Raw genomic sequence first — 27,773 nt, forward strand, 5'->3', positions numbered from 1 at the left:
TGTGTGGCTCAGGAAACGGGTTCTCTTTACTAATTCAAATACAACCCTTTCATCTGTGGAGCAAATACATATTGAGTGTACACTAGGTGTCACTACAGAATCTTGGGGGTCCCGAGGGAAGCAAAGCGGACACGATTCTTGCCTTGTTAACCTTGCTAGTGAAGGACAAAGGCAGTCGGCCAAACGATTTTCTACTCAAGAGCGAGAATTATAAGAAGGAAACAAACATGCTTTGAGGCACGTATATGTCGAGATACACACACACACACAGACACACACATTCCGAGGCATGGTGTTTTATACATGGATATATACATGGACTTATATACCCATGTATAAAATATTCTGTTTTATGACAGTGTACGGCATTCCTAAACAATACTTACTGTAGTTATTAATAATATTCACTATGAACCCCCAAAGTCACAAAATGCCCGGGATTAACACCTCCTAGGTACTAGACTTTACAAAAAGGGGAGTATAGTATAGTGTGCATGCGACAGGAGAGGAAGCTTTATTTTTCGGGAATTTTCTCAGTGATGCATTCGATCGCACCTGCGGCTCGGCTTCTGGGGAAACTAACACGCACTAGAGCGGGTTGAGCGTTGCAGGCGCTTAGTCCCAAGAATGACTTTGACCTTCTTAAGATGGCGTCTCGACCTTACTATAGACACCACGCTCTCACGACTTCCGCTATGGCCGCCAATTCCGGTTCAAAGACCCAACAACTGTCTAAGGTTGTAACGGAACATACGTTAAGATAATGAGCCTTTTCCCATGACAGTAACTTCTAGAGAAATATAAAGAGATTCTCCGTAGTGGATATTTTACGGGTTTCCCGCGTCATAAGGCCCTCCGTGCCGCTTCTGGTGGTGATGAAGCGGAGTTTTGATCAGGCGGACGGCACGGACAGCCCGATGTTGGCCGGGCTTCGGTGAGCGAGGGAAGACCCGAGAGTCGCGGTCTGCGCAAGATGGCGACTGCGGCCGCATCGTCTGCCTCCGAGCCGGAGGTTGAGCCCCAGGCCGGGCCTGAGGTCGAGGAAGAGGAGGATGAGGCGAAGGCAGCCAGTGTGGAGAGGAAAGTGCTGTCCCGCGCTGTGGCCGCCGAGGCGGCCAAGACCAAGGAGCCAGGGTGGGACCTGCAGCAGGAAGGCGTGAGCGAGAGTGACGGAGATGAGGAGGACGCCATGGCTTCCTCCGCCGAGAGCTCCCCCGGGGAGGACGAGTGGGAGTACGATGAGGAGGAGGAGAAAAACCAGCTGGAGATCGAGCGGCTGGAGGAGCAGGTGGGCTGGGGCGGGCAGCGGGCTCCTCTTGGGTCCGCAGACCTGGCCCGCCCCCTGTTTCTCCGCGGCATTGAGACCTCTGAGGTCGCCAGCGCGCCGTCACCCATCGTGTCTCCTCCGTCCGCCCGGCTTTGCGTGCCCAGTGTTTTGCTTAAGTAGTTCATTGAATTCTTCTCACGGCTGGGACGGAAGTAGCGTTAGTCAGGTTTCACTGCGGGAAACTGAGGCTCGTGGAAGGGGCTCTTACACAAGGTTGAAAGTGTTTCTTGTTTTAAACAGATCTCAGGACGTCTACTTCCCTTAAAATTTCAGTCTGTGTTTGTATGCATGCACGCACAAGGTTGTCTCCTACTATGTGCGTTCCGGAGATTGAACTCTGGTCGTCAGGTTTGGCCGCAAGTGCCTTTACCTTGGCTGCCCTGGAACTGGCGTTGTAAACCAGGCTGGCTTCGATCTCACAGAGACCCGCCTGCTTTTGCCTCCCAAGTGCTGGAATTAAAGGCATGAGCCACCATGCTAAGCTGATTTTTTTTTTTTATAATCCCCTCCCCCTTTTTGCGTTAGGGTCTCTCTGAAATAGCCTTGACTGTCCTGGAACTCAAAGATCCTCTGCCTCTGCCTCCTGAGTGCTGGTGTTAAATGTGTGTGCCACCACAGTTCTGGAATCTAGGGACATGGCATATAAGCCTTATTGAGATGGCTTTGATAGCTCAGGAATGTTGCGGACATCTGCCCTGCGGTCTGTCACGCAGTCTCTCAGGAGATGGTTGCCTTGGCACTCTACAGTTTGGACTGTGCTGTGCCAGCATACTGAGATGCTATTTTTTACAAACTTTTTGGTTTGTCAGCAGGAACGTTTCCAAACGTTCAAGTCTCAGCGTGGCATCCGTCGTCTCTGCAGTCTTTAGAAGGGTTTGTTTGTTTCTGTAGCCTGGTCCCCGTGCATTAGCCCCTTCTCTCTCTCCCCCCGCCTGGGGCACCTTTCAGCTTCGTTTCTGTGGGTTTAACTACTTCAGAAACTTCATATATAAAAGGCAAAGTTGATTTGTGTGCGTTACACTCTTGCTAGTCTTGTTCATTGTTTCTAAGGATTTGTAGATTAATCTTGGTTTACTATGCAGTCTTGGCCTGTGTATGGTTGTCACCTTTTCCTTCCTTTATATTGTTAATTTCTTTTCCTTGGCTGTTTGAGCTTTAGACTCAACTGTCTGGGCAACTGGTGTGGTTTTAGAAGTTTCTGGGTGTGTGCCCACTAGGGATCACTAGGGAGCAGGTTCACAGGCTAGGCTATGTCTTCTCTTGTTTTGGTAATTAAAAATTTTAAATCATGATTGGGTGGTTATATCAGACACTTTCTACATCACTGTTTCCCCCTTTATCTGCTAAGTGGAAAATTACACTGATTAGTTTTCTGCCTCAAAACCCCCTTTCCACTTCAGATAGTGCTTGGCACCGTATGCATTGGTCCCTTCCCTTTGCTGGGCAGTGCTAGGCTGGATATGGGTGTTTCGCCCCGACTTAGCCCTGTGCTGTAAGGTTGGGCCGGGAAGAAAGCTGCGTGAGCACTCGTGCGGGGTGAGCACTCGTGTGGGGTGGCAGTGGCAGTGCTGTCTCCTGTGGGAAAAGGACCAAGGGCTGGCGGCACGGAGGTGGAGGCTGAGTGCTGGGTGTTGCCTGTGTGCAGCTAGCTATAGAAAAGCTCGCTTTCTTCCCCCTCCGTCCCCTCTTTCCTTCCTAGATTTGTTATATATACAGGTGTATCCCTGCAGGGCAGAACAGAGCACTAGATCTCATTACAGACAGTTGTGAGCCACTATGTAGTTGTTGGGAATTGAACTCAGGACCTCTGGAAGGGCAGCCAGTGCTCTTAACCTCTGAGCCATCTCTCCAGGCCCCCCACACCTTTTCTAACAAACATTTGATGATGTGTCTCTGTCAGCCTTGCTGTGGAATGCCGCGGGTTTCAACATGCATGTCCTTGGTGGCTGATGTGTTGAACACTCTTCTTGTTTGCTGTCTGTATGTCCTGAGGAAAGTGTTTTGTCATTGTTTTCTTTTCCTTTTTTGGGGGCGGGGGGGGATAGGATATCTTATGTAGACACAGCTGACCTAGAACTCACTGTGTAGATCAGGCTGGCCTCAAACTCACAGAGACTTGCCTGCCTCTGCCTGAGTGCTGGGGTTAAAGGCGTGCACTACCACATCTGAGCAATTGTTTTCTCCTTGAAACAGTATTTCTGAAAGTAGCCATGGCTGGCCTTGAACTCAGTCTAGTCTCCCCACACCTGGCCTTGGGGTGCTGGGGCTGTACTGTGCCCGACTCGTGCTCAGTGGAGTGTCTTCCACTGAACTGACCTCACTCCAGTGGAGGCTGTTTTTCTTCCCCATTCCCCCTCGTAACTACTATTTTCGGGTCAGATAGTCTTAATTGTATGTTTCTTCCTTACATGACTTAGGACCCCAAGGAGACGGCTCCTCTGTGAGATAACCTGTGTCTCTGCTCATTCTCTCAGGGTGGGTGTACTAAAGCTATTCTTAGATGCATCCTTTGTGTGGATGTGTCAGAGTTAAAATATTCCCAGCGTTTAGCTTGAAAAGTTTAACTTGAAAGTGTAAAAGTGAGCCTTTATATACCTAGACAGAAGGCAGGCAGAGGGTCAGGACCACACCAAGTGCTGCTCATTGCTGGTCTCTGGTGGCAGCAAGGTCTGCATTCCAGGGTAGGAGGCTGGTGGCCAGGACTAACCAGAATGCACCAGCCCTCCTCAAAAACCAGTCACATGAGTCTGGAGAGAGGGCTCAGTGGTGAAGAGCACTTACCAGAGGACTGGAGCTTGGTGCCAGCACACAGGTCAGGTGGTTACAACCACCTGTAACTTCAGCAGGAGGTGGCCTCTGATGTCATTTACCCCCATGTATACATAATTAAAGAAAATATTAAAAATGAAAAACAACCAAAAAACTATGAACATGGTAGTGTCAGTTAAGAATCAGCGCAGGCTGGAGCAGTGGTGGCGCACGCCTTTAATCCCAACCCTTGGGAGGCAGAGGCAGGTGGATGGATCTCTGTGAGTTTGAGGCCAGCCTGATCTACAGAGTGAGTTCCAGGACAGGCTCCAAAGCTACACAGAGAAACCCTGTCTTGAAAGACAGAAAACAAAAGAGACTGAGCCCAGGTGCTAGTGACTGGTCTGTTGTACCCGCTGTCTTGTTCAGGAGTTGATTTGTAGGCGTGGGATGTGTGCCAGAGTTGGTAGCTACAGTCATATTGTGGCTCCTTGCTGTCCTTACTTGTTCAGTAAAATGAAAGAATTCATATGACAGGCATACGTGCCATTTAGAATCCCCATGTGCTGTACGGCCTGAGACTAGCAGTGCCCCCACTTTATAGACGGAGAGCTGAGGCCGAGGAGACACTGGCAGCTTCCTGAGGATGGTGCTCTGTCTCATTAGAGAGGGCCCACGGGGAGGGAGCGTCCTGTTAGGATGGGAATGCTTCTCACCTGTCTTCTGTGTGTGGGGCAGGTCCTCCCAGGTAAGCACAGCTGTTTGGGGCAGATGGAGTCTTTTACTGGAGGTGATGAACGCTGACTTTCCTCTTAGCTGTCCATCAACGGCTATGACTACAACTGCCACGTGGAGCTAATCAGGCTGCTGCGGCTGGAAGGGGAGCTCAACAAAGTGAGGATGGCCCGCCAGAAGATGAGTGAGCTCTTCCCCTTGACTGAAGGTAATGGTGCCCGGAGGTGCTGTTAATCATTTCCTTTAATGTCATTTAACTTTACTGCGGTCTTTTTCCCATTCCACAAGTGTGTACTTAGCCTATGCTCATAGTGCCATGGAATTGTAAATTAAAATAAACATTTATTTAAATCTCTTTAAAATATCTTTATGTATATGGACACTTTTGCCTGCATGTATGTATGTATGTGTGCACCTGGTACACACAGGCCAGAACAAGGTGCCAGATCCCCTAGAACTGGAGTCATAGACAGTTGTAAGCCACTGTGTGGGTGCTGGGAATCCAACCTGGGTCCTGTAAAAGAGCATCCAGTGCTCTTAACTGCTGAGCCACCTCTCCAACCTCTAAACTTAAATAGTTTAAATGCAAATGTTTCATTTGGGTACAGCAAATGTATGTTTCGTTTGCTTCTACACATTTGCTTCTGAGAGACATACTTGCATTGAGCAACTTTGTGGCTGGGTCTTTGTTCTCATTTGCAACTGGCCTTTCAACTCAGAAACCCTGGCCTTGGGTGAATGTCTGTCCCATCTGCCTTTCCCAAAGTACAGCTCAGAGGAACAGAGACCACATTGCACATTTCTAATGAGGCTTCTCACAAGCAGACTAAGCAGATCATGGTAACAGTGGAGACTCAGTTTCCCCCAGTCGGCTGAGGGAGCAGTAGTTCTTGCCTCCTGGGGACAGGTGTGTCACGGCCAGCTGGCTCTGAGTCATTAGATACCTGCTGTCACTGTTAGTGTCTTACAGATTGACAGACAGATTGGGCGGGGATGTGGGCGAGTGCTGTGCAAAGGAGGGAGTGGCTGACATGTGATGCCTTCCTCTGTCTGTGTGCCCTGCTTGGGCTTTGAGAACTGGGTCTCTGGGGACCTGGGAGCAGGTGCGGGTGTGTGCTGAGGTGTGCTGTCATCTCTAGAACTCTGGTTGGAGTGGCTGCATGATGAGATCAGCATGGCCATGGACGGCCTGGACCGCGAGCATGTGTACGAGCTCTTCGAGAGAGCTGTGAAGGACTACATCTGTGAGTACTGGGCGTGGGCTGTGCCAGATCCTTGCTGCCTTGTGCTGCATTGTCAACTGTTGCCAGGGAGTTCAGTTTTGGTTTCTTTGTGATATCTTAGTGCTCAATAGAGATTTTTGGGCTTAAGGCAAAATTGGAGAAATATTTATAGGAAGAGAGTAGATGCCTCACTCGGCATCTTTCTGGCAAGGAGGACTTACACAAGATTTCTAGGCTCTTAGAGTTTAGCTTGTATCTCTTGATTGAAACAGACTCTAACTCTGTAGCCCAGGCTAGCTTTCAGTTTGTGACCCTTCTGCTTCCACCTCCTGGTGCTGGGACTAAGGCATGAATGTCTGTCCCTCTATGTCCTTTTTGTTGTTATTGCTTTGAGGCAGGGACTCATCATATAGCTCAGACTGGCTCTGCTTCAGCTTCCTGACATGGTGTACAGGTACATGTCACCACATCCTTGTCATCATGAGTCCCAAGCCAGCCTGGGTTACACAGCGAGTTCAAGGGTAGCTTAGGTTATAGAGTGAGACCCCTCCCCCCATCTCAAAGACTAAAAAAGATTCTGAAGTAATTGGCTTTGCACAGACTCTTTTCCAGTTTTAGACAACATGTTTGAGAAGAGCATTTAAACACTTTAAGCTGAATGGGGCTGTTTTCCTGTAGTCCCAGTACTCAGAAGGTGGGAGCAGGCGGATCAAGGGTAGCCTGGGGTACGTAGTGAGAGGGAGACTCTCCTGGGACACAAGAAGTGTTGTCTCAGAAAACGAACAAACAAACAAAAAAAACCCATGAGAACAGTTCTTGGGTGCTATCCTCATGATGACAGAAAAAGAACGGTTCTGCTAAAAGAGGCTGTGTAGCACAAATACTAAAACCCAGAGACCAGAGACAGAAATTGGGGTTCAACCTGAAAACCAGAAAAGCACAGCATCCAAGCCACTAGAGAAGTCTTACCTCTGCCAAGACTGGGCGACCATAAATAAGCAGACAGAACCTCTCCTCCCATTTTATATCCCCTCTATTGCTGGAATTAAAGGCACATGACTCCCTAGGACTGGAATTAAAGGTGTGGGCCACCACCACCTGGATTTGTTTCTGCTTTGATCTTGTGTAGCACAGGGTGACCTTGAACTCACAGAGATCCGTCCTACTCTTCCAAATCCTGTAAAGGTGTGTGCTACTGCTGCCTGGTGTCTAGTGACTTTAGCTTTACCTCTGGTCTTCAGGCAAGATTTATTTATCAAAATACAAATAACATACCACTACAAGGCTGTCGCCATGTGCCCTCAAACATGTGGTCCTCCTACCTCTGCTTCTCCTGTCCTGGGGTTGCGGGTGTCATCACTACAGCCATCAAGGTAGGCTCATGGATTGTCACAGGTATACTACTCTACGGGGAGGTTGATATTAGAGACTGCACACGTGTGAGAGAGGGAGTCTCACAGTGAGGTGCAGGACAGGTAAGGCAGTAGGGGAAGACGTTGCATCAAGAACTCAAATCAAAGCTGGGTGGTGGTGGCGCACGTCTTTAATCTCTGCACTTGGGAGGAAGGCAGAGGCAGGCAGATCCCTGTGAGTTTGAGGCCAGCAACGCCTATAAGAGCTAGTTTCAGGACAGCCAGGGCTGTTACTCAGAGAAACCCTGTCTTGAAAAACCAGAAGAAAAAAAAAAGCCCTCAAAACAAAGAGTGGACTTCAATGACAGGGTCAGTGCTTTTGGTTCTGTTCTTTCCCTTTGGCCTGAAGACTTACAAGACTAGCGTCATCAAGTAAAACTCTAGGATCTGAAATTTTTGGAGAAGTGACTCAGATTTATAACTATAGTCATTTAAGTATGTTAGTGGGTTTCTTCACACCCCTCCCCCCATCTGTCTTTTGCTGGGATCAAACCCAGGGCCTTGCATGACTCCACACTCTACCTATTCTGATTTAACTTAGTTACATATTGTCTCTGTGTGCTGTCTGTGTAGTCAGATCTCTGTACTGTGCTTAGTGGGGGTTCAGCCTTGTGGGAAACTGGGGCGGTTGTTGGCAATGGTCTCTTTGCACAAATGAGCACTTTTTGGTGGGCGTGTGTTTTGTTAGCCTTGGGTGACGCTGGGCATGTTAAGAGCTGAACTTACAGATTGCTTCTCCTTTTTAGGTCCAAACATTTGGCTAGAATATGGCCAGTACTCCGTTGGTGGCATTGGTCAGAAAGGTGGCCTCGAGAAGGTTCGCTCTGTGTTTGAAAGAGCCCTTTCGTCTGTTGGCTTACACATGACCAAAGGCCTGGCCATCTGGGAGGCTTACCGAGAGTTTGAAAGTGCCATCATGGAAGCTGCTCGGGTGAGTGCCCATGTCTCTGACCCAAACTTGCAGGAAGTATTATTTTGAAACAAACATTCAAGAGTCTAACAGTTAACCCATCCTTTGCCAGTCTGTTAAGGAATGGACTGTAACAAACACAGCAGTCTCTGGCAGAGCGAGTGATTCCCTGACTTGGATGTAGTTGACTTCCTTTCCTGATAGGTTAAAATAAGATTGCTTTAGTTATATGGCTGTAGGTGAGCGTACAAGATCAGTAGTGTATGCATGTTTATGTGCATGCATATTGTGTGTGTGTATCTTTGTATTGTGTTTGGTGTGACCAAGGGGAGGTTTCAGACAGATGGATAGACAGCTGTCCTCTCTGTGAGACCCTCGGTGGTAACAATCGGAGCCTGGTGGGTCACCACAGGCCATGCATTTCTGATCTGGAAATCAGGAATCCAGAATGCCTCACCTTCAAACTTTTTGAGCACTGACTGACACCAGTGGGGAATTTAGCTTGTGAACTCATGTGACAATGTGTCACAGCTCAAGCATTGTACAAAGTGACTTTCAGGTTGGTGTACAAGGCACTCATGCTTAGACTGGGCTCCTGCATGCCCAGGCTGGGCACCACATCTTGTTGATGCCTATTCTAAAGTCTAGGGAAAGTATGATGGGTGAAGCGTTCCTGTGTGAGTGGAGTCGCCTCGGTGACTTCCTAGTCACTCCCTGTTCTCGGTTTGCAGAGGGCCAGTGACAGTAAGCACAGAGTGAAGCCAGGGCCTGTGCTCTGCAGTGTCTGCTCCCTCTGGACGGAGGCCCAGGCTGGCTCCCAACATCTCCTGCTGCCTCTCCCTCCCCACCTTGCTTGACTTTCCAAACATTGCATTTTGCCTCTGTTGTGACTTTACCACACTGTGCTTCCCCGGGAGTCACTGAGTCTGCCCCCTGCCACATGCTACCTTCCAGATCCTTTCCCAGCCTTCCGCCTTGGCATCAGCAGGTCACCACCGCTGTGACCCTTAAGTGCTTTGCTGTGTGATACTTAGACTCTGCACCTTGTAGTCATTTGGGTTTCTTTCTTTTTGCATTTTTATTGTGTGCATGTATGGTATATGTGGGAGTCAGAGGACAACTTGGGAGTTGGTTTTCTTCTGCCTTGTCGACGTAGGGATTGAATTCAGGTTGTCAGGCTTGCTGGCAAGCACCCTTCACCGGCTGACCCCAACAATATGATGATACCTCCTGGATAAGACATCATAGACTCGTTTTTTTTTTTGTTGTTTCAAATGTCTTTCTGAAATAGAAGGAACCAACTCCTGTCCTTTACCACCAATTTGCTTCTTTAGCCCATAGCTGCCTTCCTTTCCCCCTCTGACTGGGAACAAACCTTTGATTCACAGCTGGAGAAAGTCCACAGCCTCTTCCGGCGACAGCTGGCGATCCCACTGTATGGTAAGAGAAGCAGACTTGTCCGTAACCTGCGCTCTGTGCTCTGCTAGTGCCATTGCCCATGTCCTTCCCCAGTGTCCTGCAGGGCAGGCAGGGGAGAGACACTGTTTCCTGGAGCTCGGCAGCCACATCTCCCTATTTCCCTGCTTTTAAGACATGTTGGAAAAGGGGGACACGAACACAGCCCTCCATTTTTTGGTCACTGTTGGCCAAGAATCCCACAGCTGGTCTGTCTCTGCATGTCAGGGGCTTTGTGTCACCTCCTCAGTGATTTGGTTGAGGAGTTGATTATAGGCGTTCATGTCTCAATTTCTGGAGCTTTGCTTAAGTCTCCCCTGGGTGAGCTCATTTTGGCAAGGCTTCAGCAGGGGGTTTGGGCAGTGCCAGGAGGCTTTTCCTGTGTGTGTGGGTTGGCATTGCCTTGTCTGTTGGCAGGCCTTGCTCAGAATCTTGGGGCAACTGCTTGAGCCCCTTGATCTCCTCTTCCTTCCTGGCTCCTTGGGCCGCAGTTCTCAGCCAGGCTGCTCTGCTGTTAGGGTCCTCACCTGCACTGGGGTTACAGTGGGACACACCCTGGGTGTGGGTGGATTGCAGGAGCTGCTGTGCAGAACATGACCAGCGTGTGATCACGGTCTCGTGGACCGAGGAGCTGGTAGGGTTGTCTGGCCTGTTGTTTTGACATGTCCTGAGGCCAAGTGTGGGCTCACAGAACTGGGAATCAGAGTAGAGAGATGGATGTGGGATGGGTGGGTGGCATTGGAGTCTTCTGGCTTTTTTTTTAATGTTGGTAAAACTCAGTGGCATAACACATGGGCTGAATCCATCTTTCCATAGAAATGGAGGCCACCTTTGCAGAGTATGAAGAGTGGTCGGAAGACCCCATACCAGAACCTGTACTTCAGAGCTATCAGAAGGCACTCGAGCAGCTGGAAAAATACAAGCCCTACGAGGAAGCGCTGGTGAGTGCTCTACTCCTTGGGGAGCCTTCCCACAAGCCTGCCTCTTATCCACTGTGCACGTTAACAGTCTCTTTAGTTTGTCTTACTGTGCAATATGCAGAGCACATAAATGTCCTAACAAAGTGAACGTCCATGTACCCACCACCCAGGTTAAGAACTAGAGCATTGCAGTGCCCTAGGAGTCTCCCATGTGCCCTTCTCCGATTGCCTCTTCCTCTCTCTCCCTTGAGGTAATCACTTTGATGACTTTTGTGATAATAATTCTTCCTCCCATTCTGATAGCTGTTCTCCTGTGAATGTACCCATAATATATCTCTTGATCCTGCTTGTTGGACATGGTGTGATGATTAGGCTGTGTTTCCTTCCCTAGTGTGTTTGTGGGTTTGGCTTATGTCGTAAATGGGTTGTCTGTGTGTCTGTACACACAGAGGAGTTTCTTTAGCATATGTCAGAGGAGGGAACTCACTGACCACAGTGCTTTGCTACAGATATCCCCAGGTGCCTGCACCTGTGCCAGCAGTGACAGGGCCCTCAGCTGCACCAGTTGATTTTGGCATTGCTGAGTTTCGCTTGTTCCACAAGTTAGGACTGGAGTTTCCCTTGATTGCTAATGGCAGCGCGTTTGCTCATGTTTGTTGGCCATGGAGTTCATTTTGTGAAGGTTTCAGCGTTAGAAGTTGCAAAGTTTTTGTTTTTTTTCTAGTGCTTCTTGGGAGGCCTGACTTGAATCCTTCCTCATGGCATCTTTTTGCTTTTAAGCTACTGTCTTTATTGGCACTGATTTCATCTTGAAGCTTTAATCTGAACTTCCTGTTTGGGTTTTCATCCAGTGGTAGCGGGTAGTAATGATCAGAGTTTGTGGAGAGCCATTTGTGGCCCTGATTATGACAAATGTGTCCCTTGCCACAGTACAGGGCCACGACGTGACTAGGAGTTTGCTGCGGCTCTGCCCGCTGCCTGCTTGTGCTGTCGTAGCACTGACAGCGGGACTCCTCGCTGAGCCCGTTCCCAAGGGGTCTTGGCTTCCTTCAGCTCTTGGCATGTCCGTCAGACCTACACTCAGCTTGTCAGTTCTGTTAAGTGTTTGATTGCTTTTGCATATGTGGGTCAGTTTGAGGGAGTTCCTGTCTCCTGGCATGTGAACCCTGCAGATCTCCTCCGAGGTTGTGATAGCCCTGGGAGAGCACCCACTGACTTAAAGACTGGTTTTCTAGTTGTATTTCCTGATGTATAAAAATACAATTGGTATTTCACATTACCGGTTTTCTTTTTCATCTACTACATTTGCTCACATGGGAGTGTTGGTCTTTGTCTACTTTATGTTAACAGTGTTACTTATAGGCGACATTTATCACACACTTCACTGTTCTCTCATTTTCTTGAATTATCTTGCTTTTTGGTTTGACCCTTCAGACATCATGTTTACACTGTCTCAGTCGCTGTCCACCGGCACTGGGGGCAGTGTCTCAGACAGTCTGTGCGTGCTGTTTTCTTTGCTCTGTGTTTCTTTTATCTTAGCTCTGTATCTGGAATCTTGTAGCTTGAAGTTGAGTGTGTGCTGTCTCTGCACCCAGGATTCACTGGTAGCAAATTTTCTCCATTTTGTATCCAACAGACCCTGTCTTTGTTTTCCTTTTTGACAGCTGTTTTTCTCAGGCTATGGCATTGCACTGATGTGATGTTCTTGGCAACAGAACACATCTCTGTCTCTTGTTTTCTGTTGTCGCAGACAGCTCAGCTGTCTGTCACAGACTTGCTTCTTGGAAGGTAATCATTACTGTCAGATTTTAATCTCTCATTGGTTTGATTTGATGTCCTGTGATCTCATTACCTTAGGTGGGGCCGGCTGCTCTGTCTCTTTTTTGAGCTTCCTTAGGCATCTTGATTCTGTTTTTAACATCTTTCTGAGTACAGTGAGGAAGAGGCCAAACCGTGAGAGTTAGGCTGTGCCAGTTCTGAACTGAGTTCTGCTACTTACTAGCTGTGATTCTTGGTAAGTGCTGAGTTTCCCTGGTGTAGGATGGGACAGTACTGAGACCTGCCTCTTACAAATGTTTTAGGGGTCAGGCTGGACCCGGAGTAGGCGTTCTGCCTTCACTGGAGTCCGTCCTCTGTGCCCGTTTCTTCCATGCCAACATCTGTAATGGTGTGTGTGCGCTTGAGTTGACAAAGCTGTCTGTCCACTGTGGCCATCATCAGAGGGTGGCCAAAGAGAAGACGGGCTGAAAGAGAGTTAAGAGGGTTCTGTCGTGAGTTGTGTTGGTGACACTTAGCCTGACCCCCTCTGTCTTTGGCCTGCACCTGTGTTCTTCTGGCCATGTTTTGAGTGTGAGCCCTTGACTACACCACTCTAGGATGGTCATTAGCAACTGTGCTGTTCTGTGTCTATGGTCACGAGTGCTTGTGAAAAGGGCTTTGATCCTGGTGGCAGGGGCCTGGTCTACAGAGGCTCCCCGTGCTCTCAGGACACAGATCTGTCCTTTTGTGGGCGGTTCTGAGCAAGAAGATGTGACTGTCATCCTGGGTTAGCTGCTCTTGCCAACGTTGAATTATTTGAAGATGCTTTCTGAGAGTGCCAAGCATTCAGATTTAACAAGTGTGACTTTCCTGTGCCACAGTTGCAAGCAGAGGCCCCCAGGCTGGCGGAATACCAAGCATACATCGATTTTGAGATGAAAATTGGGGATCCTGCTCGTATTCAGTTGATCTTTGAGCGTGCCCTGGTGGAGAACTGCCTGGTCCCAGACTTATGGATCCGCTACAGTCGGTACCTAGTAAGATACGTGCTCCAGTTCTGTGTCTGTCAAGGTAGAGCCTTCCTAAGGAGGTGGCCGGGAGCGGCATGCTGTCCCTCTCTGCATTGTCTCCTTCTGTCTCCCCCTTCCTTGCTTTTGATTCTATTTTAAACTTATTGCCAGCTCTAGAATTTGTGATCTTCTAACTGAAGACTATAACAGACTCGCATTTCATGTTATTTCATTATGGAAAAATTTTAGACGTGAAAGAGATGGTTAAAGTGAAGCCTCCCTTACACACCACACTGCTGGCCTTCAGGGCAGTCATAAGCCTGTGTGGTTGGCTTTCTGGCTGACTTCATTGTATCTTTCCCTGCTGTCCCCGTCTGTGTTGTTCTCCACTGCTACCTCAGCATGTACATGAAGCTGTCCTTAATGATGTGGGACTGTGGTGATGATGGTGTGGGGCTGCGGTGATGATGGCGTGGGGCGTGGTGATGATGGCGTGGGGCTGCGGTGATGATGGCGTGGGGCTGCGGTGATGATGGCGTGGGGCTGCGGTGATGATGGCGTGGGGCTGCGGTGATGATGGCGTGGGGCTGCGGTGATGATGCTCTGGCAGTGACATCTGGTTGCAGGTTTTAGTTAGGCATTCAAGAGTGGGGTACAGGATGGGCGCGGGGTTGAGCTATAACCCTCAAGGCTCTCTCCTCTCTCACTGACCCACTTGCTCAGCTAGGGCCTGCCTCCCCCAAGTTTCACAGCCTCCCAAAATAGTGTGAGCACCTGGTACTGAGTTTTGGGTCATTAGCCTGCGGGGGAGTTTCCATGAGTCGCTATTACTGAGGAAGTCTTACAGTTCTGTCCTCTCACTCTGGGATTCTTTGTCACAGGATCGGCAGCTGAAAGTAAAGGATTTGGTTTTATCTGTACACAGCCGTGCTGTGAGGAACTGCCCATGGACAGTTGCCCTGTGGAGTCGGTACCTCTTGGCCATGGAGAGACATGGAGTGGACCATCAAATGATTTCTGGTATGAACGTTTATGCAGGGGAATTTCTAAGTTATCTTTTTGGAAGGTTCTTCTCTGCAGCTCGCTGTGGAGCCTAAGCTTGCTGGGATGACAGGCATGAACCACCGTGCCTGGGAGCTCGTCTTTTGTCCCAGATGAGGAACAGAGCTGTGGCAGTCTTGAGCCAGCGCCCCAGGGCCTGTCTTGTAGTGGCAGATGCTGTGTGGCTTCTTGGTGCTTTGGCCTCTAATACTCAGTGAATTTCTTAGAAGTCATGGTCTGTCTTGTCCGACCCGGACTCTCACTGTGGTGGAGACCCTTCTAGGGCACGATGCTGGAGGGGACCCCGCAAACATTGCGTCTATACCTTCCTAGAGAACGGGGCTGGAGGGGAGCCTCCCACAAATGCTGCATCTGTACTTCTCCTTCTTTGGTGTGTGGTGCTGGAGGGGACCCCCCCTCTGCAAACACTGCGTCTATACTTTTCCTTCCTTGGTGTATGGTGCTAGTGGGGAGCCCCCCCCGCAAACGCTGCGTCTGTACTTTTTCTTCCTTGTATGTGGTGCTGGGATAGACATCCACAGCTTATGCATTTATACGTGTATGAATCACACATTTATGAGTTTTGATGGCTTTATTTCTTTTTGAACTGTCTAGTGAATGTTGTGGGTTTCTCCATTGCAGCAACCTTTGAGAATGCTCTGAGTGCTGGCTTTATCCAGGCCACTGACTATGTGGAGATTTGGCAAGTGTACCTAGACTACCTGAGGAGAAGGGTTGACTTCAGACAAGGTAGAGTGTGGACCTCCTCAGAACTGAACTTGGTCGTCATGTTCCCCCACCTCCCTCTTGTGTGTTTGTGTGTGGCCACAGATGAGCTTTGGGTTCTGTTTTTTAGGAGCCATCCACTGATTTTAGGATCTCATGGTTGACCCTGAGCTTAAGTTTTGCTGGTGTGACCGTGATCACAAGAGACCTATTTGTCCCACCTCCCCAGCAGTGGCATGTGTCACCTCGGTGGCTTTTATAACTCTTTGTTAGTTTGTTTTTGAAACAGGGTTTTTCTGTGTAGCTGTCCTGGAACTCACTCTGTAGGCTGGCCTCGAACTCACAGAGATCTGCCTGCCTCTGCCTCCTGAGTGCTGGGATTAAAAGCGTGTGCTACCTACCACTGCTTGGCTTCACTGGCTTTTAACTTGGGTGCTGGGGATCAGGTGCTCATGCTGGCATGGCAAGCACATTATGATGGTGCCATATCCATCCACCACACTCCCCCTCCCCCTGCCCCCCTTGAAGCTGCTGTACTTTTTTTTTTTTTTTCTATAACTTTGAAGCCTGTCTGGCTTCAAACTTACAGAGATCCACCTACCATTAGTAACATTTTTTTTCTGAAGTCTTTAACAATTTCCAACTTCAGTCAGGTGTGGAGTGAAAAGGTGACAGTCCTTGTGCTTGCTCTGGTTACTGGTGGCCATGGTGGCCTCTCATTTTTACTGATTATTGGCCTTCGTGAGCCCTGTTGCATTTCCTTCTGTTGCTGTAGTGAATGCTCTGACAAGCGCCCAGGGGAGGAGGCACAGGCCTGCACAAGAGACTCAGGGCTGAGGAACTTAGAGCAGCCGCCACAGGACATTCACAGTGAGAAGAGGGGAGAGCACATAGCCCAGGACCCCAATAGGGACAATGCCACCCACCTTGGGCAGGCCTTCCCACCTCAACAGATGTCACTGAGCTCATCCATCACAGGCATGCCCAGGGATCCATCTCCCTGCTGATTGTAGGCTCTGTGGAGTTGAAACTGACCACCACAACCCCAAATCTTTTTTCCAATAAGACTACCATGTTCTTCTAGATCTGTTCACTGGATCCCTGCTCCAAACCAGAGGTCAGCTAGAAAAAACCTGCACTTTGCCAGACTGTTTCACACAGCCCCTGTGCTACCTGCCTGTTCCTCCTGGGCATGCCTGTGTCTCTCTGCCACCACACCTTTGGTCGTTTATTACTGTGAGAGGAAGTGTGACTGAGGTTCCTGTGTCCATAATGGGTCTTGGTGGTTGTGGTGGCTTCATGGAGTTCCTCTACCTTCTCCAACAGACTCTAGCAAGGAGCTGGAAGAGCTGCGGGCCATGTTCACACGTGCTCTGGAGTACCTGCAGCAGGAGGTTGAGGAGCGTAAGTTGCCAGCCTGCTGTCTGCCCAGTTACCTTGCTTGTTCTTGCTTGCCAAACCTCTTCCAGCCAGGGGCGCTTGCTTTACGTCCTCCCTAATTGTTCCCATTTCATTCTGGAAGGTTTCAACGAGAGCGGAGATCCAAGTTGCATGATCATGCAGAGCTGGGCTCGAGTCGAGGTGAGCATCTTCACAGACCTGCCATGCCCTCCTTTGAAGGCTTTGGCTAAGTGCTTCGTTTGGCATTCATGGAAATGGGGGTGTGGTCTAGGTGGTGAAGGTTTTCCTGGTGAAGATATTACCAGCCCGTGGCTGTGTAGTAACAGTGCCTGGACGCTGGCTCTAGGTCCTTCCCTCACTGCTACTTGAGGGTGTACTCAAGTAGCGCTGTTGATCAGCGCTCTGCAGGTGCAGTGAATGAGCTGGTCTCTGCGTTTTTAAGGCTTTCACCGTGTCCAGCTGGACTGTTTGGGCAATAGAGGGCACAGCTGGATATCCTGAGCTGGAAACACTGAGCTGAGTGAGGAACCCCCCTCTTCACCAGCTGATAGAATTATAAAATTCCAATCTTGTTCCGTGATGGGAGTTGGGTGAATGAAACCAACCTGTTGGGTAATTCTGTACATTTGCAAAAGCTGTCAGCAGAACTTTTGTCTTTACTCAGGGTACACAGGGCCTCTCTGTGCCGCAGGTTCTATCAGAGTCTCGGTTTTGTGCAATCCTGTGAGGCTCACTACTGCAGAGCCGGGAGCCAGGCTTCAGACCCGTTACTGCTGGAGGGAGACCTGGGGCCTTCAGCTATCTGTGGGACACAGTCGTGGGCCAAGAAGGAGTGTTTTAGGCATACCCGTGTGGATATTGCTGTGAGAGGGTTCTGGGCTCGTCCCAGGTGATCTTGTTAATGTATTTTAGGCTCGCCTGTGCAATAACATGCAGAAAGCTCGAGAACTCTGGGACAGCATTATGACCAGAGGAAATGCCAAGTATGCCAACATGTGGCTGGAGTATTACAACCTGGAAAGGTGAGTGACCCAGGGTAGCCAACATCTGTACCCATTCTTGGCTGAGCTGTGCCTACTCCTTGGGGTGGGTTCCCTCCTGCCTCTTCATTTAGCAGGGCCTGTGCCTGGCAAGCCTTGAGAACCAGTGTTTAGTGTGTGAGTTTGCGCGGCGGGGGGGCTCCTCTAGCCATTAAGTCCTTCTAAGCTGTTTGTATTTTTGTTTTGAATTTTGAATGTGCCTAATTGGACTCTTGGGGGAGGTGGGTTTTTTTATTATTATATTTTGTATAGGAAAGCTCAAAGCACTAAAAGAGAAAAGAAAACCATCAGATTAGCTAGCAGCCGCTGTCTAGACTTAGTGTCGTTCATGGTTTAGGGTGAACTCCTTCATGATGTGTTTGTAGTGTGTCTGCACTCTGACCATTCTAGGTTATTGAACTCAGTAAACGGCATCCGTTGGGAAGATAAAAACCATGACTTTGCCTTTCCTCCTTCCCTCCCAAGATTGAGACTGCACAGCCCAAACTGGCCTTGAGCTCAGGGCCATTCACTCTGAGATGTTAGGCGTGAGCTGCACTGCAGCTGTCTTGACTAGCTGTTTGATTCAGTGCATATTGAAAATCTCCAATATTTCTTCTTTTTTTGGGGGGTGGGGGTGGTGTTGAGATAGGTTTCTCTGTGTAGCTTTGGAGCCTGTCCTGGAACTTGCTCTGTTAGACCAGACTGGCTTCGAACTCATTGAGATCCACCTGCCTCTGCCCCCCAAGTGCTGGGATCTCTGTGAGATCGAGGCCAGCCTGGTCTACAGAGTTCTAGGACAACCAGAGCTACTTAGAGAAACCCTGTCTCAAACAAAACAAACAATGGGTGGGCATTTGCCTGAATGTTCATCTGTGCATTACAGTTGTGCTTGGGGCCCTCAGGCCTGAGAGGGCGTCAGATCCTCAGGAGCTGGAGTTAAGTCATTGTGAGTTGGGACTCTAACCTGGGTCCTCTGAAAGCCGGCGGTACTCCTAACCATTGAGCTGTCTCTCTAAACCTGAGCCTGACGTTTTGGCAAATGTATTTATTTATTATAGTTACCCCTCTGCTGTGCTGTAGTTTTTATTGCAGGGTAAAAAGAAACTGGCCTTGCAGAGATGGGTGGAAAGGGAGAGCCTCGAAGCTTTACAGATGAGGTTGCTGTTCTTTCATGACAGCAAATCTCAACAGGGCCAGATGGCATGTGGCGTCTGGAACCATGCCAGCGAGTTCTCTGGTTTACAGTATCTGTCTTTCTGCCCCTTGGCTTGATAGACCTTAGGCCCAATGCTGTAATTTTGTGATGTCAATATTTTCCAGTAAGTATCATCCTTCGGTGTGCACAGGAGCTCTTGTGCATTTGCCATGTTGTCACGCAGCACTAGAGAGGCGTGCGCTTGCTTTGTCCTGAGTCTCCATTGCTTTTCTACCATCCATGCAGTCACCAGCGCTGTACAAAGTGTTCTCACTCTGCAGACCTCCTGAGGCCTTGGGTGTGTGGATCACAGTCAAAGAGCCACTGCTCTGAAGGTTTTGAGTATGCTGATACATCCATCCATTTATTTATTCATACGTACATACATATATGTAACCGGAGAGGGGAATTCCTCATCACATACATACATACAAGCCAGTGTGGTTAGCATATTTTAACATGTTAGGATAAAACTTGACTCAGAGCATGGAGTTAAACCATCTGGGTTTCGGGTGTACAGAGCCCTCTGGTGGACTGCAGAGACTTCTTGAGGAACTAAGTCAAGGTGCATTCAGTTGATGCATGGTTCCCTCCCGTGTGCACAGAAGGTCTGCTTAGAGGCTCTTGTCTGAGGCGCATTTCCTGGTGCACCTTCCTGGTCAAGGGAAAGCGTGTATAGAAAAAGGTCTCCCCTTGCATCTACAGGAGCTGGCAGGAGAGAAAGGCCCATGCTCCTGAAAGCCGCTGTCTCTGTAGTCAGACTTCTTCTGCCCCAGCAGCAACCTATCCACGGTCTTTACCGTGGGCCTTCATGACATCTGTCTGTTTTCTGCTCTAGGGCACATGGTGACACGCAGCACTGTCGGAAGGCTCTGCACCGAGCTGTTCAGTGCACGAGTGACTACCCTGAGCATGTCTGTGAAGTGTTGCTCACCATGGAGAGGACAGAAGGTGGGACCCTGCCTCTGCTTCTGGCTTGAGTGTGGTCCTTTGGCCAGTAGACTTCAGTGAAATATGTGGCCTGTAAGGGCAGATTGGCCGCCTGTGTGGGAGTGGGCCTCAGTGTGCAGTCACAGTGGGCTTTGGCACACTTCTGGCTGGCCTCATTGGTTAGGACCAGTCTCAGTCCTCACCACAATCAAATGGGACAGATGCCCCGTGGCCACGAGGATCGCGCATGAGAACTGCTGTTCTACTTGGAGAGGCGGGGCTCAGCGTGCCTTTTAGTTCTTTGTGGGATTTTAGATCCTTGGTGTTGGTCTTAAACCATAGTAGTAGAACTTGGGGAGACAGTGTGGATTTCTCCATGGGCATCTATCTGGATTGGGATGTGAGCCTGAAGCCCGCAGATGAGATTCAACAGCTGCTGGCATGGGGAGGGGGTAGCTCCCTGGATTCTTGAGTTCCATGTGCCCTCTGCTTTGGAATGTTTTTATAGTCTTTACCCTCGAGAGCCTGTAAAAGTTGGCTTTTTGTTTTTAAGTCTCTTTGGAAGGAGGAGGGATCCATAGCAACCCAGAAGATTATTGGAATTACAGAGTGGCAGCCTGGTGACATGCATTGCCGTAAAGCAAGAGCGACTGCAGTTCTTGTGACAGGAGCTCTCTGCTCTGGAGCAGTGGTGTCAGGGAACACTGGCACAGCTCAGAATTGAGGGATCAAAAAGCTCTATTCTTCTTTCTGTCCAGGAACCTTAGAAGATTGGGATGTGGCCATTCAGAAAACCGAAACTCGCTTGGCTCGCGTGAATGAGCAGAGGATGAAGGTGACAGTAATGCTTCTGAGGCTTTGGGACTGCACCACTCCACCCCATTTGTTTGCATGAATGTCTGTGCGCCGATTGTGGGCAGTCCCCAAAGTGGCCAGAAGAGGGTGTCAGATCCCCTGGTTCTGGACTGTCTGTTGTTAGCGCCTTATGGGTACTGGGAATTGAACCTGGGCCCTCTGGAAGAGCAGATGGTGCTCTTAACCATAGAACCGTCATCTCTCCTGGCCCTTCCTAAGATACTGACTAAACAGCATCTGGGTCAGTATTTACACTTACCCCTTGCCATCTGTAGGCTAAACTTAAAACCTCCAGTTTAACAGGGTTGACTGTACTAGATCAGATAGAGGAGCCTCGGGCATGTAGGGCCTTGTGGAGCCTCGTGCTTGGGAGCTGTTTGCACTTGATGGCTACTGGAGAAGGAGCTTCAGTTTTCTTCTAGGGTACAGCCTGGGATAGATTGCCGCACTCCCTCCACTGGTTAGACTCAATGGTTTAACAGAAAGAAAGAGCAAATGAAGTGGAGGGAGATTTAGTGGCCAGCATCTGAGAAGAATCAGAGGGGGTGGGGGTGTGTGAGAATTTGATCAAAATGCATTGTATATATGGATGAAATTCTTGAAGAATAATTTTTTTTAAGGAGCCACGATAGGCCTGTGAGTGGAACATGAGCATCTCTGGCTTTATTATGATCTGTGAGGGATTTTCTAAGTTGGAGATGGAAGACCCACCTTGAGTGTGGGTGGCATCATTTCATGGCCTGGGCTCTGAAATGAAAGGAAGCGAGCTGAGCATAGCACGCGGGCATTCCTTCTCTTGTCTGTGGATGGCACTAGCTGCTTGATGTTCCTGCCCCGACCTCTATACCACAGTAGACCTGTGAACAGCTTGCAGCTGTGAACCCAGATAAACCCATTCTCCCCTCTGTGGCTTTTGTCAGGCCACTCTCCCCCAGCAACAGGAATTTTTTTTTTTTTTTTTGCTATGTTATGATTGAAGCTATTGAAAGTATATGAGTCTCCTCTTTACCATGTTCATATGATCTTGTGTTGTATGAAGAGGTCGGTCCCCCCTCCACCCCATTTAAGGTCCTGTCTCCGCACAAGCCAGCCTAACAAGGCATCCAGGAACGTCCTGCCCTTTTTTCTAGGCTGCAGAGAAGGAAGCAGCTCTTGTGCAGCAGGAAGAAGAAAGGGCTGAACAGCGGAAGAAGGTGCGGGCTGAGAAGAAAGCTCTGAAAAAGAAGAAAAAGACTCACAGTGCAGGCAAACGCAAGGCGGATGAGGAGGATGAGAGAGAGTGGGGCGAGGAGGAGGAGGAGGAAGGTAACGCTAGCCTACACATGCAGCACAAAGAACATGTCTTCTTAGCTGTTCAGGAGTGGTCTTGATTCCTCAGGGCGCACACACACTGATGTCCCAACTGTGCTGCCCCGGCACAGTCAGGATTCATGCCATTGAATCACCTGGTCACCGTCTACATTTCTCTCAGTAGTGGCTCTGTGGTAAAGTCCCAATTGAAAATCAGTGTTCTTTAAGGAAACGGTAGAGGTTGTTCAGGCCCAGCCCATGTCTGCTGGGGGAATGCAGAAGGCACTGGCCAGTTGAAAGAGTTAGAAAGAGTTTGTACCAGTATTCAGAGTGCATTGTGGGGTGTTCGATCACCTGTAGGCTTCTATCTTGCCTTCAGGTTCTGTTCTCCCTGGGTCACGTGGGAATTGTAAGAGAGGGACTCTGGGACTCCTGACTTTCTGTGCAGTTATGACTGGACGGTGGAGATTTATGTTCTTGCTTCCAATTGTGCCTTTGCTGGAGTGTAAATTGGACCTGCACATTGTGGGGCTTGGTGGCCGTCTCTTTTGTACCCAGTGGAGTTTTTGTTGGGACGTGCTTGATGCAGAATGTGTTAGCTGCCTCTGCTTCTCTCTTGAATGCCTGCAGAACAGCCTTCCAAACGTAGAAGGGTGGAGAATAGCCTGGCTTCTGGAGTGGCTTCGGCCATGGAGGAAGAAGCGGATTCCTCTGGGAAATGTGTAACGATAGACGTTGCTCCTCCATCCAAGCAGAAGGAGAAGGCAGCCTCCCTCAAGCTCGACATGCCCAAGGTGGCTCATGACAGCAGTAAGGACAGTGTCACCGTCTTTGTCAGCAACCTGCCCTACAGCATGGATGAGCCAGAGGTGAAGCTCAGGCCACTCTTTGAGGTCTGCGGGGAGGTGGTCCAGATCAGGCCGGTCTTCAGCAACCGTGGGGACTTCCGGGGCTATTGCTATGTGGAGTTTAAAGAGGAGAAGTCAGCCCAGCAGGCTCTGGAGCTGGATAGGAAGACTGTGGAAGGAAGGCCAATGTTTGTCTCCCCTTGTGTGGATAAGAGCAAAAACCCTGATTTTAAGGTACGTTTTGGGGAAAAGGTGCCTTTAAGGGGGGCTGCCAGATGGACGTGCTCAGTGCCAGGACCACGTGCAAGGCTTTTGGGCTCAGCTGCTCGGAGCCTCCTCTTGGTTTGGTGGTGGATGTACTTCGTATGTGGAAAGAAGACTGCTTTCCCTCGCTGCTCAAGAGCACAGCAAGAGCAGCTCCACCTGTGCTCGGTGCATGGCTGTTTTTCTGGTCATTTTACAGAGATGGTGTGTCTGGTGGTTTTGTTATTTAAGTCTCTGAGACCAGATTTGGCTCAGGGCCATCTGACAGGGATGGACGTATATGCTGGGGTGTGCCTTCCTGAACCAGGAGCTTTGCCTCTCCTGCAGGTGTTCAGGTACAGCACCACCCTGGAGAAACACAAGCTTTTTATCTCGGGCCTGCCCTTCTCCTGCACCAAAGAGGAACTCGAGGACATTTGTAAGGCTCATGGCACTGTGAAGGACCTCAGGCTGGTCACCAACAGGGCTGGGAAGCCAAAGGTCAGTGGGGTACCGGCAGACTTTGAGTTTCTTGCTGAGGAGTGATCAGCGTGGGCTTCCCTGTCCTCTTCTCCCCTCTGCCCTGTTAGACCTTTTTGTGACACATTTGGGTTCATCTTTCAAGCCCTGACTCCACCCTCATTGGAGACTTAGTATGGTGGGAAGAAGAGGTCAAAGGATAGTGACCGTGCCGGATCTTGTTTGTGTCTAGCTCATCTCTTACTGGGCTTACATGGTTTCTTTCTTTGGGGTAAGCACAGAGAGGCTTTTCAAGCTTCCTTCCAGTCAGTGATGGCCACAGGGCAAATGGTTAGACTGGGGGCAAATCTGTAGCCAGGATGGTGGCATTAGGGAGGTCACTGCTAATGGGTGCCTGCTTACCACAGCTGCTCTCCTGAAGGAAGCCAAGTCCTTGACATCTGATCCAGCTGTGGATTTTACCTTTCAGGGCCTGGCCTATGTGGAATATGAAAACGAGTCACAGGCATCACAGGCGGTGATGAAGATGGATGGCATGACCATCAAAGACAATGTCATTAAGGTCGCAATCAGCAATCCCCCTCAGCGGAAAGTTCCAGAGAAGCCAGAAGTGAGGACAGCACCGGGGGCCCCGATGGTACCCCGACAGATGTATGGAGCGTAAGTGTCTGCTTCTGTTTTGTGCAGATCTGTCCTGGCCAGTGCTGAAGGGGGTCGGGGTGTCATATCTGGAGGTCATGGAGTTGGGTCAGAAAAGCTAGGACCTGCTTTTCTGAGTGGTCTCTGGTGTCACCGGCCTAGCAAGCGTCACTGTCTGCAAGTCTGTAAAGGGAAGCAGCCCTGGTCACACCTTTTCTTGGTGGCAGTGGGGATGGAATCCAGGGCCTTCCGAGTGTTAGGCAAGTATCAGGTTCCTAGTGCTGTGATAAAGACCATGGGAAGAAAGGGTCTATTTGCCTCCCCACCTGCAGTCAGTCTGTTGTCAGGAACCCAAGACAGGGCCTTGCAGGCAGAAGCTGTGGAAGAATACAGAAAGTTACTGCTTCCTCTCCGTGCCCTGCTCAGCCTGCGCGCGCTCGCGCGCTCTCTCTCTCTCTTTCTTTTCCTTTCCCCTGTTATAAAGTGATTTTATTAAATTGATCTAAACATACTGTAGGTCAAATAATATTTTCTGAAGATAACAATTATGGACTTTAAAGTTTGACATAAAAGTAGTAGCTTCAAAAGTGTTAGTTGTATTCCCCCAGCAACAGCATCTTCCAGCTGTGTAGAAAGATAGAACTCTAGGACTGGCTGGAAATGATTTAGTCCGGTGTCCTCATTCTGTGAGGAAAATAGACCTGAAGATTAAGTGATTTGCCCAAGCTTACATACCTAATAGTAATAAAGCTAGAAATCAAACCAGTTTTTCCTAAAACTAAAAGTCTATCAGCCTGCTTTTTTAAAATTTTGTTTTGTTATTTACATTTATTTTATGTGTTATGAGTATCTTACCTGGTTGTATGCCTATGCACCACATGTGTATAATGCCCACAGAGGCCAAAAGAGGGCACCAGACCCCCAGGAACTGGAGTTACAAATGGTGGTTAGCTTCCTTATGGGTGCTGGGAATTGAACTTGGGTCATCTGTTAGACATGCTCTTAACCCCTGACCATCTCTCCAGCCCCTCACCCTGCTTGCCTGCCTGCTTTCTTTCATTTTTAATATTGATATATTTCTTTATGTGTATGGGTGTTTTACCTGCATGAATGTCTTGTCTTCCATGTGTGTGTAGTACCTGTAGAGACCAGAAGAGGGCCTTAGAACTGGAATTGCACAAACCCCAGTCCTGGAAGAACAGCTAGTGCTCTTACCTGCTGAGCCATCTCTCTAGTCCTAGCCTGCTTTCTTCATACCCAGGACTAATGGCTGCCCGGGGATGGCACCACCACCAGTGGACTGGGCTCTCCAGCTAATTAATGATTAATCATTAATCAAAAAAATGCTCCACTGACTTGCACACAGGCCAATCTGATGGAGGCACTCTTTCAATCAGTGTTTCCCCTTCCCGATGACTCTAGTTTGTGTCAAGTTAACAAAAATCTAGTCTGCTGCATTCTTAGCTTTTGACAAAATTTTGAGATAGGGCCTTAGCCTTCTGCAGAGCTGGGGTCACGGGCACCCAGCTGAGGTGAGCTCTGATGCATTGCATAAGCGTGTTGCCTTTGTCACTGACCCATGCTCACGACAGAACTGGAGCCATATGCATAGCAGGCTGCAGTGGCAGCTGTCATCCCATAGAGACTGTGCTGTTGTCCTAGAGAGAAGGAGCTGACAATGCCAGGCTCTTCTTGGTCTGAGAGATGGCAGCCACTTTGTCACCTGTGACTTAGCAGAGGGTACTCCATGTCAGTGCCCTAAAGGAGGCGGCTTATTCACGTGTTCCTCGCTTCTGGCTAGAATCAAGGTGAAGGGTGTCTTGTGGTTCCCGTGCTTTCTCTTCCTGGTATGAGGTTAGAGCTCAGCCTCCTGCATTCCTGGTCAGTCATAGTTCTACCGCTTCCCATCTTCTGACTTGGTCCAGTAATCCCAGCTGTCTCACAGTCCAGTTGGGGCTATGAATCTGCTTCCAAAGGGTCATTGTGTTTGCTCTTTCTAGGCGCGGAAAGGGAAGGACCCAGCTTTCTCTTCTTCCTCGGGCTCTGCAGCGCCACAGTGCTGCTCCTCAGGCTGAGAATGGTCCTGCGGTAGGGCTGACAGTCGCCTCCTCCGTGGCCACTGAAGCTCCTAAGATGTCTAATGCTGACTTTGCGAAGTTGCTTCTGAGAAAGTGAAGAGGACTCTGATATATGGAAAATGCCTTACTTACTCCTTCATGCTGGCCAGGAGGCCACCGTGGGCCCTGGAGACAGAAGGGCTGGGCACGCCTGTCTCCGACGGATTCTCCTCTCATGTAGACAGGAAGGAAAAGCCTACATTGAGCGTGGTGGCGAGGAGTGTTCCCTCATATTGAGGGCGGAAGCCAACTGCTTTATAGGCTGTTCCCAAGGTACTTCAGTGTCCTAACAAGGGGGGGCCTCGGCTTTTGACGCCCACTTGTCCTGATACTTCACCACCTCTGGCCCGTTTTCTACGAATTCCCCTTTGCCCCCCAGCCCTGCAGAGCACGAGTACCCATCGCTCTTTAAGCCTAAAAGATAAAATGAAAGATGCTTGTCACTCATCAGATGACCTCTTTAGTAAAGTGCAGGTGGGACATTGCAGACAATACATTTGATGGGCTTTTGTCCAAAGAGGCTGTGTTTTGTTTTGTTTTGTTTTGTTTTTTATAATGTATCTGTAATTGACACCTCAACTGTTTGATGTTCCCTGAAGCGGGATGTCTGTGACATTTGTTCATAGAGGAGCGTGTGTTCCACCTGCTGTGGGCCATTTTCTTTGCCTGGTGACTGGGGGACCTGTGTCCTCTGTCCAGACACTTGTGTCTAAATGCTATGTCGAGCGCATAGTTGACTTCCCCCACTTAGCTTTGTTTATTAAAGTGAAGTTCTCTTATCGAAGCCGTGCACAGTGCTGCTGTGTGTGTGTTCACTTACGGTAGGTGTGTTTCACACGGATGCACCTTCATCAAGTATTAACAGAACAGCTTGTGCAAGTCACATCTTGTGTCCCTTTGACTAAACGACTCAGCAGTGAGCAGCCTTGCGTTTGTGGCAGCGTGACACTGGTGGGGGAATCTGACTTCTCACCTTGCTCCTGTCGCTCTGCTATGAAGCCCTCGCTCGGCGGGGCAGGGAAGACAGTAGGAAACTACTCACTGTGTAGAAGCACTTTGGAGGAAAACACTGGGGAGCCTGTGTGCTGGACATTGCTCCTGTGTCTGTTGTGTGTGAGTTTCTAGGCATCAGTCAGCCATCTGCCCAGCCCTAAAGGTTTTTTTTTTTTTCTAACTTAACATTTAAAAAAACTCCCTTAAAAAGATTTCAGAGTTTTGCGTGCGTGTATGATGAGCACCATGTGTAGGCCTAGTGCCTATTATGTTTAGCAGAGGATCACGTGGAAGTGAAGTGATAGATGGTTGTAGGCCGTGTGAGTGCTGGGAAGAGAAAGAACTAAGGTCCCCTGCGAGAGCAACAGGCGCTCTTGTTCACAGCCGCTGAGCCATCTCTCCAGCCCCTTAGCATTTTTTAAAAGTGTAGCCACAACTGTGCATCTTGGAGCTCTCAGCACTCAGGTCCTGGTCACCTCTCCTTTGCAGACAACC

The 27,773-nt window shown here is 49.3% G+C and overlaps 1 protein-coding gene across 1 annotated transcript; it reads left to right on the forward strand.

The window, feature by feature from the left end:
- The first annotated feature begins 630 nt into the window (after nt 1-630).
- Sart3 (spliceosome associated factor 3, U4/U6 recycling protein) lies at nt 631-27,069 on the forward strand. The gene is made up of 19 exons (XM_057764782.1): nt 631-1,288; nt 4,892-5,018; nt 5,950-6,054; nt 8,192-8,376; nt 9,744-9,795; nt 10,627-10,751; nt 13,370-13,525; nt 14,380-14,518; nt 15,182-15,289; nt 16,592-16,669; nt 16,788-16,846; nt 17,579-17,688; nt 19,722-19,834; nt 20,572-20,648; nt 21,799-21,973; nt 22,589-23,040; nt 23,398-23,550; nt 23,999-24,189; nt 26,169-27,069. The coding sequence occupies exons 1-19, from the start codon at nt 974-976 to the stop codon at nt 26,341-26,343; spliced, it is 2,895 nt and encodes a 964-aa protein (XP_057620765.1). The 5' UTR covers nt 631-973; the 3' UTR covers nt 26,344-27,069.
- The last annotated feature ends 704 nt before the right edge of the window (nt 27,070-27,773 follow it).

Source organism: Chionomys nivalis, chromosome 3 (genome assembly GCF_950005125.1).
Source record: "Chionomys nivalis chromosome 3, mChiNiv1.1, whole genome shotgun sequence".
Taxonomy (NCBI): domain Eukaryota; kingdom Metazoa; phylum Chordata; class Mammalia; order Rodentia; family Cricetidae; genus Chionomys; species Chionomys nivalis.

Bases quoted from the DNA above. Each gene is read 5' to 3' on its own strand.
- Sart3 (XM_057764782.1), top strand. From the start codon at position 974: ATGGCGACTGCGGCCGCATCGTCTGCCTCCGAGCCGGAGGTTGAGCCC. The intron at 17,689-19,721 runs GTGAGTGACCCA...TTTCTGCTCTAG, and splicing joins GAGTATTACAACCTGGAAAG to GGCACATGGTGACACGCAGC. The intron at 20,649-21,798 runs GTGACAGTAATG...CCTTTTTTCTAG, and splicing joins TGAATGAGCAGAGGATGAAG to GCTGCAGAGAAGGAAGCAGC.